General features: G+C 40.6%; 1 protein-coding gene across 1 annotated transcript in view; it reads left to right on the top strand.

The window, feature by feature from the left end:
* The window catches only part of LOC149472899 (V-set and immunoglobulin domain-containing protein 1-like), a 70,972-nt gene that overhangs the window by 40,543 nt on the left and 16,969 nt on the right, over positions 1–13,460 (top strand). Inside the window, exon 6 of the mRNA XM_089686673.1 lies at positions 4,135–4,257. Within this exon, the coding sequence (XP_089542799.1) occupies positions 4,135–4,257 (123 nt within the window). The remainder of the gene's footprint in view (positions 1–4,134; positions 4,258–13,460) is intronic.

Raw genomic sequence — 13,460 nt, forward strand, 5'->3', positions numbered from 1 at the left:
TTTACAGCAGTGCTGGGAGAAGAAGTGTGTATTGCCCTCTACTTGATGTAGTCATGCCCTACAGATCTAGAAGGAGCATTTTAGAGACTGGTCACCGGGCACACAGCAAGCTAGCTCAGGTGATGATGCCCTCAACAGGACATGCTGCTACTACAGCAAAAGGCAGGCAGTATTTCCTTCTGAAATATACCTATAAAGAGTTGGTGGCTGCTTGAAGACAACGTTACATAGTCAGTCTGGCTGAAAAAAGACAAAAGTCCATCCAGTTCAACCATTAAAAAAAAACTAAGTTATAATCCTATACCAGTTTATCCAAAGGAAGGCAAAAAACCCAGCAGAGCATGATCAAATTTGCTCCTGCAGGGGAAAAAAATTCCTTCCTGATCCCCTGAGAGGCAATCAGATATTCCCTGGATCAACTTTACCTATAAATGTTAGTAACCAGTTATATTCTGTGCATCCAAGAAAGAATCCAGTCCTTTTTTAAAGCAATCCACTGAGCTGGCCAGAACCAACTCTTGAGGGAGTCTATTCCACATTTTCACAGCTCTCACTGTGAAGAAACCTTTCCGTGTTTGGAGATTAAATTTCTTTTCCTCCAGACGTAAAGAGTGCCCCCTTGTCCTCTGTGATGACCTCAAGGTGAATAGCTCTACACCGAGTTCACTATATGAACAACTGATGTATTTGTACATGTTGATCATATCTCCCCCTTTATCTCCTCTTCTCAAGAGAGAATAAATTCAGTTCCTCTAATCTTTCCTCATAGCTGATCTCCTCCATGCCTCTTATCAGTTTGGTTGCCCTTCTCTGTACTTTCTCCAGTTCCCCAATGTTCTTTTTGTGGTGCCCAATACTGAACTGCATATTCCAGATGAGGTATAACTAATGATTTGTACAGGGGTAAAATGATATCTCTCTCTATGGAGTCCATACCTCTTTTAATACAAGAGAGGATTTTGCTTGCTTTAGAAACCACAGCTTGGCATTGCATGCCATTATTAAGCTTGTGATCTACCAGAACTCCCAGATCCTTCTCCACCGTTGATTCCCCCGATTGTACTCCCCCTAGTATGTATGATGCATGCGTATTCTTAGTCCCCAAGTGCATAACCTTACATTTATCAACATTAAACCTCATTTGCCACATAGTTGCCCAATTAAACAGTGCATTGAGGTCGGCATGTAAGTTGAAGACATTCTGTAAGGACATTATTCCACTGCACAGCTTGGTGTCATCTGCATCTTGGTGTCATCTACTTTTATTCCTAGACCCTATATCATTTATAAATATATTACAAAGTAAGAGTCCCAACACTGAACCTTGGGGTATACCACTGACAACCTTAGACCATTCAGAGTATGAATCATTAACCACTACTCTCTGTATACGATTTTTTAGCCAGTTTTCTAATCATTTACATATGGATTTTTCCAAGCCCCTAGACTTTACCTTACACATTAGCCGTGTGGGGAACTGTGTCAAATGCTTTTGCAAAATCCAAGTATACCAAATCCACCGCCACCCCTCTGTCCAAGGTTTTGCTCACCTCCTCATAAAAAGAAACCAGATTTGTTTGACAACTTCTGTCCTTCATGAATCCATGCTGTCTGTTGTTTAAAATATATTTTTTCCAGCAAAACATTATCTATGTGGTCTTTAATTAAACTCTCGAGTATCTTCCCAACTATAGAAGTTAAACGAACAGGTCTATAAATACATGGTAAAGATTTTGACCCCTTTTTAAATATTGGCCTTACGCCAATCCAGTGGTACTATGCCAGTCATTAAAGAGTCCCTAAAAATTAGAAACAATGGCTTTGAAACGACAGTGTTAGGTTGTATGCCATCCGGTCCAGATGCTTTATTCACTTTTTTTTCTAAATATTTTTGGATTATATCAATTGTGAGCCAATGTGGATCATCTTTAGCTGTGTCAATACCATGCCCATTATAGACAAGAGCTCCCCCATGCCCCTTTGTATACACAGAGCTGAAGAAGGTATTTAATAAATATGCCTTCTCTTTGTCCCCAGTCACCCACTCTAGATTATTTTGTAAAGGGTATATATGCTCGGACTGGACCTTTTTACTGTTAATATATTTGAAGAGTTTTTTGGGGTTGCAATCTGTCTTTTGTTTTCAATTTTTGTGGCATTTATTTCCTTTTTGCATATTCTGTTATAAGATGTGCCCCAATAATAAAGATGGGGCATGTGCTACAAATTTTTTCAGGCCCAGACAACTTTAATGCTTTGAGGCTAAAATATGCCCATGGCAATAAAGTGACTGGTATTTTAAAATGAAGGACACCAGTATTTTTAAACACACACTATATATTTACACACACACACACTTTTTGGTATGTATCTAGAGCAGCCTTTTTCAACCAAGAATCCTAGGCATGCTGGGGTGACTTCTGGGCTCGTCAGGGGTGCCTTGGCAAAATGCCTAAAAATTGTCTCAAATTGGCCAAAATTTATATACAAGCCTGCTGGTGGATCAAGCCTGCTTTTTTGTTACACAAGGTCGCGTTTCATTGTCAGCATTACAACCTTGGGTGTTGTGTAGGCCAGCTGCCAGCATCCTACCAACCACTGACATGATAAGGAGGACATCAAACACCTATACAGCAGCCTTGTTTGACCCCTCCACCCCTTTCTGTCAGCAATGGGGTCACGTTAGCTGTGAGGGTGAGAGAATATGAGGAAGAAGAAATGCTGGAATACTAGTCATACACTCAACATAAATCACCTCTGATGTTTGGTTTCCTACATGTGGAGCCATTATGATACTCTTCTGCACTAGCAACAGTATGTGGTGGTGATCAGGGATACTGACTGTGCCATTATGTGCAATTGTGATTGGTAACAACTATCACATGGTACAGGCACACTGTGAAATGCCCTGTCTATACCATGTGATCACTGTGTCCAGTCATAGAAATGACAATAGTACACAAACCATTCACTGTGTACATCTGACATTGCTGTGATTGGTCCGACCCGGCACAGCAAAATGTTATTCTCTGTGTCCAGTAAACACAGGGGGTGACAGATCATGGTGCTGCATGGCGCTTAGGGTACGCACAAGGTGCACAACTGGGAGGACATTATATAATGTCCTCCCAGAATAACAGTGCTCTTGTTCAGCCGGAATTTGAATATAGGCTGGGCGGGAGGTAGTTAAGAAGATTTTCTCAAAAATAATGACAGGATATGCTTTATCCATACATGGCTTGAGGTAATTGAATCCTAGTTGTTTAGACTGAATTTAGCAGTGTCAGCATGCATCACGTTAATTAATTCAGAATACCTCTGTGACTAATTTGCCTATAATATATATTGCATAAAATATAATGTATACCCTACCTATTCTTTTTATTAGAAGTTGACAAATAGACATTTGGAAAAATTATTTGTAGATTATTTTACACATTAAAGTTTTTTTTATTAAATTAAGTTGTTATATTTTTATTGTTATCTCTTCTGAAAATACTGTTTCCCTGCCTGTCACCCAATTAAAGTATATGCCAATCCAGTGATTTTATTAGCTTTTGAACCACTGAACCAAAACAGGTATGCAGGTCAGGAGCTCCAACTTCACTCTGACGTTTGTAATGTACACACATGTTCCAGAATGCTGTCCAGAAAGCAGTAAAGCCAAATACAGCCAGAAAAAAACAAACAAGCAAATGGGACAAGTATGCAGCAAGTGAAATCAGAGTAAGATAGAATCTCTGGTCTGCAGTTAAAATTTATTTACCAGTATGTTTGGCATCATGCCTTTCTTATATATATAGTTTTCCTAAGAAAATAATGTTTTATAATTTTTTTGCAAAGAGACATACCTGGAGATCCTGACAGCAATTAGCATCAGCATTGTCAGCCTTCATTGTAGAGGTGTGTTATCAGATCAGCAATCAAACTTAAGAGTTTGCACTTTTGCATAAATCAGTTGGTAATTTCATGACAAGATTCAATTTTCTAATATCACTAAGCCCGTTCCTAATGGAAACACAAGGTCACATGGCAGACTTTCAAGCAGCTGTAGTCAGTAACTGTCCACTAGAGGATCATTTTTTATGTACCACCATTGCCGAGCAGCTTATCATTCATATTTTTTCTCTTCAGATCAGTTTCAAGGAACAGTCCTCCTGCAAAATATTAGCACTGTGACCTCAGGAAGCTATCAGTGTACATCTTCTAATATTATGGGAACCAGAACTTGCAATGTACACCTTGAAATCATTGAAGGTAAGTTCACCTAACATGTCAGAAAACTGCTGTGTGACAGATAACACCCTGCCAGGATCCAGCTGGTCGAGAATTGGATGCCAATTATGTGCCTGACAGTCTGGGCATTCCAGTCATCATAAATGTAGCCAGGGGCACAATTTCAGGTATTTGAGCCCCATAGCAAAATTGTGATGAAGTCACTCAGCTACCTTCCTGCTGCCATTGACCTTAGAGCAGAACTTAACTGTATCTGGAGACCAGAAACCAAAACACTATTTAATTTATTTGCACTTTTTACACCAGCACCCATCTATCACTATCTCCATGTTTTTTTAAATAACTTTGAAAACACCCCCTAGCATAGGGATGTCAAACTGATGGCCCTCCAGCTGTTGCGGAAGTCCCATCATGCCTCTGCCTATGGGAAGCATGCTTGTAATTGTCAGCGACTGCCATCTTAAGTACGGGCATATGATTCATGTGGCATTTACTTCTTGGAATCCATCTGCCTTTAGCTCAGGCATGCAGGCAGGAGGGTGTGCTTATCTTAGAAAGCCCTTTCTCCCCTCCTCCAGATGGTAGAAAAAATTACCCATGAATACTCATTGGATGTATGACATCATTTTGGCCTAGGCCAGAAACCAGGAAGTAACTGAAGAAATGTAAAAAAAAAAGTTTAACACAAGTAAATGCAATTTACCTTTCTATCTATTTACTAAGAGTAGTGGCATAATCATTAAAAAATAGTTTAACCACTTTCCGTCCGCCTGTCTGCAATGTACATCAAACAGGGAGCAGCTACAGAACCAGCGACGTATCCGTACATTGCTGGTGTTGTAGCAAAGCAGGGGGGTAACCCCCCCAGATCTGCTGTGATAGCTATGCAATCATATGATCACAATGACAACAAAGCTGTTATGAATCAATCTGATTCATAACAGGTCTGCTTGTCTTCCTGGTGAGCTGTGATTGGCCCACAGCTCTCACATGGTACATGGGGCCAATCACAGCACCCTGCACCATATGACCAGTTGGAGCCAATCACAGATCACTGTATTTTGAACCCATTCATGACAGTTCAAAGCAAACATTGCATTGCAGAGCAATAATCTTTATTGCTCCTGCAATGTAAAATGTAAAAAAACTAAATCTCTGATCACTGGCCAGAGTAGTACAATTGTACTATGGTTGCATTGTACTACTCTGATGAAAGTTTTTTTTTTAAATCGTAGAATAGAAGAAAAATAATGTTTAAAAAAATAAAAAATATTGAGAGACATGTTTTTAATTTTTTTTTTAAATACTTGCCACCCACCCATAATCTGCAGGCAAGTGGTGACTCATGGCAAAGTGCCCCCATTGCCCCCTATGCCGCTCCAGGGAGCGAAGAAAGAACACGGTACTGAGTAAAAGCACTACATTGTACACACACGTTAGATTAGCACATTTAACTCTTTGATCGCCCCTATTAACCCTTTGATCACTCCGTCACCCAGCCAGTGCCATTAGTACAGTGTCAGTATATAGAATTTTCCACTGATCACTGTATTACTGCCACTATCGACATTAGATAGTATCAGGGTTTGTAAGTGCCCCTGCCAGCCAGGTTCAGTTTGCATTAGATTGCCCGTAAACTATTAGGGACACCTACAAGACTCATGCTATAGGTTGCTGATCACCGCCATTACTAGTATAGTAAAAAACCAGGAAACACAAATGTTCCTGTGCTTGGGGATGGACTCGATGCAGGCTACAACCACATTAAGAATGTCCTGGAACTTGCACACCTTGCTGCCCTCAATAGACCAGGGAAATCCCAATATACTGAATGAGGAAAGAACAAACAGAGGGCGCACAGGCCTAGTGCAATATCATAAAAAATGTTTAATAAGAAATAAAGTAGGTGTTGTACTCACAAATGACAATAAAGTCAAGGCACGTCATAAAAGAACAGCTGGGTCAACACCACGCTGAGTAACAGTCCACAATAGGGAGTGTAGACATCCAATAGGCCATGGCTCTTAAGAAGAGGCAAGTCCTCGAAATGCATCAGCCTATTGGATGTCTACACTCCCTATTGCGGACTGTTACTCAGCACGGTGTTGACACAGCTGTTCTTTTATGACATGCCTTGACTTTATTGTCGTTTGTGAGTACAACACCTACTTTATTTCTTATTAAACATTTTTTATGGTAATGCTCTAGGCCGTGCGCCCTGTTTGTTCTTTCCTCATTACTAGTATAGTGTTTGTATGGATCAATATATTGGTCATGAACAGAACTATACTAGTGCCTTCTTAGTATAGTGTTCCCAAAAATGCAGTGTTAGCAGGATCAGCCCCATACGCTGTCAGTACTAGCGTTTAGCCCCTCTGTTGTTCACAGAAGATTTGTATGAATTGATTGTGGGCCAAAGCAATTTATACGTACAACAATACATCAACGCCCACCCAAACTCAGGTCTTGCCAGACAATTGCCACACATGGAATCCTATTACGGCTTCTAAATTTAAAACTTTTTTAGGCCCAACCCTCAACATGGGAATTACAAAAATTAATGAATTGCGGCCATGTTGGTTCACAGATCCGGTTCATCATTTTCCCATGTTCTCTGCTGTTACATATATGCCCCACAAGAACCAGCAATGTACCAGTACATTGCTGGTTTGTGAGTGGTTATACCGGGATGATGCCTGCAGCTACAGGCATCATCCTGGTATCTTTTACAAGCAGTGGGAAAGGACATCCCCCTCCTGCCGCCTTCCGAGAGAGAACGGAAACTACAAGTCATCATTTCTGTTTCGCCAGATATAAACAGCGGCAATTTAAAATTGGGAAAGCATCTGATCACACCAATTTTAGTGTGATCAGATGCTTTAAGGGCAGAAGAGAGATCTAGAGTCTAATAGACCCCTGATTTCTCTGAAAAGAATACCTGTCACTTCCTATTGCTATCACAGGGGATATTGCATTCCCTGTTATGACAATAAAAGTGATCAAAAAAAATTTAAGTTACAGCGTTAAAAAAAAAAAATCAAAATAAATAATAATAATAAAAAAAATTCACCCCCATCCCCGTGCTTGCACACGAAGGCAAACACAAGCGGCGGTCCTTTGTCACTATGTAAACAGAGATTGCACCATGCATGGTATCACTGTGAACATCAAATCGAGGGCAGTAACGCTTGCACTAGACCTCCTGTGTAAATCTAAAGTGGTGACCTGTAAAGGCTTTAAAAAAGTGCCACCTATGATATTAAAAATATACGTAGTTTGTCGACGTTGCACGGACGTGTGCAATTTTAAAGTATGTCATGTTTGGTATCTATTTTCTTGGCGTAACATCATCTTTTATATTTTATCAAACAAATGAGCAATATATTGTGTTTTTGTGCATTAAAATTCTAAAATGTATTTTTCTTCCCAAAAATTGTGTTTGGAAAATTGCTGCACAAATACTGTGTGACATAAAATGCCAATACCCACTGTTTTATTCTCTAGGGCATCTGCTTTAAAAAAATATGTTTTGGGGTTCAGAGTAATTTTCTAGCAAAAAAACTTCAAGTGGTCTGAAGAGTGGGTGGTGTGTGGCATAAGCTTCAAATGTTGGCCCTGGATAGTGGAAGCACCCCCCCCCCCAAATTAACTCTTTTTGGAAGGTAGACACTCCAAGGTATTTGCTAAGGAGCATGGTGTGTATTTTGCAGATCTCATTTGTTGCTACAAGTTTTTGGAAAACGAAGAAATAAAATGAAAATGTATTTTTTCTTTTCTTTTCCAAAACCCTGTGACAAAAATGACATCTGCAAAATACTCACCATGCCTCTTGTCAAATTGATGTGATTGTGTGATTCCACTATTATGAATATAAGGCAAATATCTGGAAGAGGATCAAAGGGATACCAGCAATAAAATATGAGGAAGCAAATTTACAATTCTTTGCAGATATAGCACCGGAAACATTGACCAGAGGAAGATCCCTGAAACTTCAAGTGGAGCAGATGAAAAAACAAAAATACAATATAGCTGGGGGTTTCCAGCATGTCTAATTGGATGGAAAGATGGACGCTCGGCTACATTGAGGTTCACAGAAAAACTACGGGACTTTTTTGAAAGACTAGAATTACAGATATTGGACATTCCAGGATGGTCAGTTGGGGTCAAGGAAAGTGTGGAGATAGAAATAGAGAGATGGCAATTAATTCCTAAGAAGAATATGCAACAGAGATAAGATGAGAGGGGCAGGGGAAGAGCAGAAGGGAAAGTTAAGAATTTGAGATAAGAGTAATTTATCTGTTTTTTTTCCCCTCTTGCCTCCCTCCTTTTTCTCTGTGATCTGAGAATGTTCTTTGTTTTTTTACATACAAGAAAGAAAGGGAAGCATGGGGAAGGAGGAACGCAGGCGAATTTAGTGAGACATGAAGGAGGCAAGGATGAAGAAGGGAGGTTAGGTAAATGATTAGGAGGTGTTTTTTTCTCTCCTCTCTATTTCTTTCTCCTAAATAGGATGAGAATTATAGAATCTAGGCGAGGGACAGGAGCTCAACATGTACCTGGACTGGTGACCCAAGGATTGGGGTATGGGTTCGGACATGTGTACGTGACTACCCTAACAATGGAATCGACAGTGGGATTAGGACCACAAACGATTGTAAAGACTAGACAAGGGTTTTAAGAGAGGTTGGTGGTAGGGGGAGAAGGGTGAAGAGATGAGAAGGGGAGAAGGGGAGGGGAAGATGGGAGTGAAGAGAAATATGAAGTACTATGGAGACATTTTTCTATTCCGGATTATAGATATCTGCACTTCTGCCAGGGTGAATTTAAAAAAAGAAGGAGAGAGGGAGAGGAAAAGAAGAAAAAGAAAAGGGAAAGAAAAAAGAGATAATATACAAGGAATGGAAGTGTCACGTACCTGATGGAAGACTGAATTGATGAGGTCGGCCTCACTTGTGTCACTAGCCCTGACCCCGCTGAGGTTGGAACAGAGGGAGTCTAGGAACCAGGGGGACAAGAGCGCCAGTGGTTGTTGCATGCGGCTCTTGCAGGTGGTTACCTTGGTAGGCGGCGTATCCTCTGATTTGAGCACCGTAATAGCAGACAGAGCAGGTTCTGTGTAGTGCCCAATGTGCAACAGAGCAAGGTAGGTAGCCAGGACACAGGACAGGAGCAGGGTCATAGGATAGCCGGGGTCATCATCAGTCAGGCAGCGCGTTACAGAATCAGAGTGAAAAGCCAAAGTCAAGAGCAGAGCTGAAGTCAGGAACCAGGAGCAGGAGAGTAATCGGAGACGGGTCAGGAACAAGCCGGGTCAGCAACAAAGGAATCGTACAGAAGCAAGCAGGACACGGGGGAGCTGAAGACCAGTCAGCACTGAACTTGAGCAGAGGCCCTCCTTAAATAGCCCGTCTGGCGCCAATCTTCGCTGTGCATGTGCATGTGCGCGATCGCGCATTCCTGTGTGTCTGCGCACAACTGGCAATTCTTCTGCGGGATCTCTTTCGCGCAAGCGTGTTCCCGATCGCGATTCTTCTTGCCGGAAATCCCTTGCAGGAAGTGGTTACATTTATGACCTATAATGTAAAAGGATTGAATACTCCAGTTAAGAGACATAAGATTCTCAGAGAGTTACATCATTGTTCTATTGAAGTAGTATTCATGCAAGATACCATGTAATTAAAGAGTAAAATATAGTGCCTTATCTTCTTTTAAAAAGTATTTATGAAGCAAATATAGTACACTCACATGAAATATATAATAAAATCACTTTTATGTGCAATAATACAGGATCCTCAATGTGTTTGCCACACTCCAAATACTTGCTGTATTTGCCTTTAAGCATCGTGACGTCAGAGTCCCTCCCCTACGTGTTACGCCACCGGGTCATGTGGCTTCACCAGGGGAAATATTTGTCGTGTGGCAAACTCATTGAGGATCCTATATTACTGCAGATAAAAGTGATTTTATTATATATTTCATGTGAGTGCACTATATTTGCTTAATACTTTTTAAAAAAAGATAAGGTACTATATTTTACTTTTTAATTACATGGTACTTCTGGATATGGAGAGAAAAATCAGAAAGGAGTGAAGAGACCCCCTAGAGCAGTGGTGGGCAACCTTTTTTTTCAACTGAGCCAAATCTCGCCAAAACCACGATTGAAATTTATTTTGAGAGCCACATTTTTAAAACTGAAAATACATCTCCCATATAGTAATTCATCCCCCATAGTAATTCATCCCCCATATAGTAATTCATCCCCCATATAGTAATTCATCCCCCATATAGTAATTCATCCCCCATATAGTAATTCATCCCCCATAGTAATTCATCCCCCATATAGTAATTCATCCCCCATAGTAATTCATCCCCCATATAGTAATTCATCCCCCATAGTAATTCATCCCCCATATAGTAATTCATCCCCCATATAGTAATTCATCCCCCATATAGTAACTCATCCCCCCATAGTAATTAATCCCCCATATAGTAATTCATCCCCCATAGTAATACATCCCCCATATAGTAATTCATCCCCCATAGTAATTCATCCCCCATATAGTAATTCATCCCCCATAGTAATTCATCCCCCCTATAGTAATTCATCCCCCATCGTAATTCATCCCCCCTATAGTAATTCATCCCCCCTATAGTAATTCATTCCCCATATAGTAATTCATTCCCCATATAGTAATTAATTCCCCATATAGTAATTCATTCCCCATAGTAATTCATCCCCCATATAGTAAGTCCCCCATAGTAATTCATCCCCCATAGTAATACATCCCCCATATAGTAATTCATCCCCCATAGTAATTCATCCCCCATATAGTAATTCATCCCCCATATAGTAAGTCCCCTATAGTAATTCATCCCCCATATAGTAATTCATCCCCATATAGTAATTCATCCCCCATATAGTAATTCATCCCCCATAGTAATTCATCCCCCATATAGTAATTCATCCCCCATATAGTAATTCATCCCCCATAGTAATTCATCCCCCATATAGTAATTCATCCCCCATATAGTAATTCATCCCCCATAGTAATTCATCCCCCATATAGTAATTCATCCCCCATATAGTAATTCATCCCCCCCATAGTAATTCATCCCCCCCATAGTAATTCATCCCCCATATAGTAATTCATCCCCCATATAGTAATTCATCCCCCATATAGTAATTCATCCCCCATAGTAATTCATCCCCCATATAGTAATTCATCCCCCATAGTAATTCATCCCCCATATAGTAATTCATCCCCCATGTAGTAATTCATCCCCCATATAGTAATTCATCCCCCATAGTAATTCATCCCCCATATAGTAATTCATCCCCCATAGTAATACATCCCCCATAGTAATTCATCCCCCATAGTAATACATCCCCCATAGTAATTCATCCCCCATAGTAATTCATCCCCCATAGTAATTCATCCCCCATGTAGTAATTCATCCCCCATGTAGTAATTCATTCCCCATGTAGTAATTCATTCCCCATGTAGTAATTCATCCCCCATATAGTAAGTCCCCCCTGTGTCAATTCACTTACCTTTGCTCCGCGCGTTCCTCTCGCAGTGTTCCCGCGCCGCTCTGGTCTTCAGGGCGGACTGTGAGAGGAGAGGAGTTTGTCACGCTGCCCCGCCTACATCCTGGCTGCCCCGCCTACATCCTGACAGCTGCAGAGTCCTGACTTTTGGGGCGGCCGCCCGAGAGGAATGAGGGGAGGGGGCGGCCGCCCGAGAGGAGGGAGGGAGGGGGGCGGCCGCCCGAGAGGAGGGAGGGATGGGGGCGGGCGCCCGGCACACAGAAGAGCCGCATTTAAGTTTGTAAAGAGCCGCATGTGGCACCTATTCAAATATTTATTTAATTAATATTTATTTAAATTATACACACAAGCATAATTAATTATTTTGCACATATTTGGATGTAGAAGTCATATCAATAACAGACCATGCTCCTGTCACAATGAAGTAGCAGATGGGAAGAGAACAAAATAAGACAAGTATATGGAAGTTGAATGAGACGCTCCTACAGGATCAATAGACGGAGATTAGAATAAGAAAGGAAATTTTTTTTTTCAACTGAGCCAAATCTCGCCAAAACCACGATTGAAATTTATTTTGAGAGCCACATTTTTAAAACTGAAAATACATCTCCCATATAGTAATTCATCCCCCATAGTAATTCATCCCCCATATAGTAATTCATCCCCCATATAGTAATTCATCCCCCATATAGTAATTCATCCCCCATAGTAATTCATCCCCCATATAGTAATTCATCCCCCATAGTAATTCATCCCCCATATAGTAATTCATCCCCCATAGTAATTCATCCCCCATATAGTAATTCATCCCCCATAGTAATTCATCCCCCATATAGTAATTCATCCCCCATATAGTAATTCATCCCCCATATAGTAACTCATCCCCCCATAGTAATTAATCCCCCATATAGTAATTCATCCCCCATATAGTAATTCATCCCCCATAGTAATACATCCCCCATATAGTAATTCATCCCCCATAGTAATTCATCCCCCATATAGTAATTCATCCCCCATAGTAATTCATCCCCCCTATAGTAATTCATCCCCCATCGTAATTCATCCCCCCTATAGTAATTCATCCCCCCTATAGTAATTCATTCCCCATATAGTAATTCATTCCCCATATAGTAATTAATTCCCCATATAGTAATTCATTCCCCATAGTAATTCATCCCCCATATAGTAAGTCCCCCATAGTAATTCATCCCCCATAGTAATACATCCCCCATATAGTAATTCATCCCCCATAGTAATTCATCCCCCATATAGTAATTCATCCCCCATATAGTAAGTCCCCTATAGTAATTCATCCCCCATATAGTAATTCATCCCCATATAGTAATTCATCCCCCATATAGTAATTGCCACACTCCAAATACTTGCTGTATTTGCCTTTAAGCATCGTGACGTCAGAGTCCCTCCCCTACGTGTTACGCCACCGGGTCATGTGGCTTCACCAGGGGAAATATTTGTCGTGTGGCAAACTCATTGAGGATCCTATATTACTGCAGATAAAAGTGATTTTATTATATATTTCATGTGAGTGCACTATATTTGCTTAATACTTTTTAAAAAAAGATAAGGTACTATATTTTACTTTTTAATTACATGGTACTTCTGGATATGGAGAGAAAAATCAGAAAGGAGTGAAGAGACCCCCTAGAGCAGTGGT

This window comes from Staurois parvus, unplaced genomic scaffold (genome assembly GCF_062004578.1).
Source record: "Staurois parvus isolate SC_StPar_1 unplaced genomic scaffold, SC_StPar_1.0 ptg000019l, whole genome shotgun sequence".
NCBI classification, from domain to species: Eukaryota; Metazoa; Chordata; class Amphibia; order Anura; family Ranidae; genus Staurois; species Staurois parvus.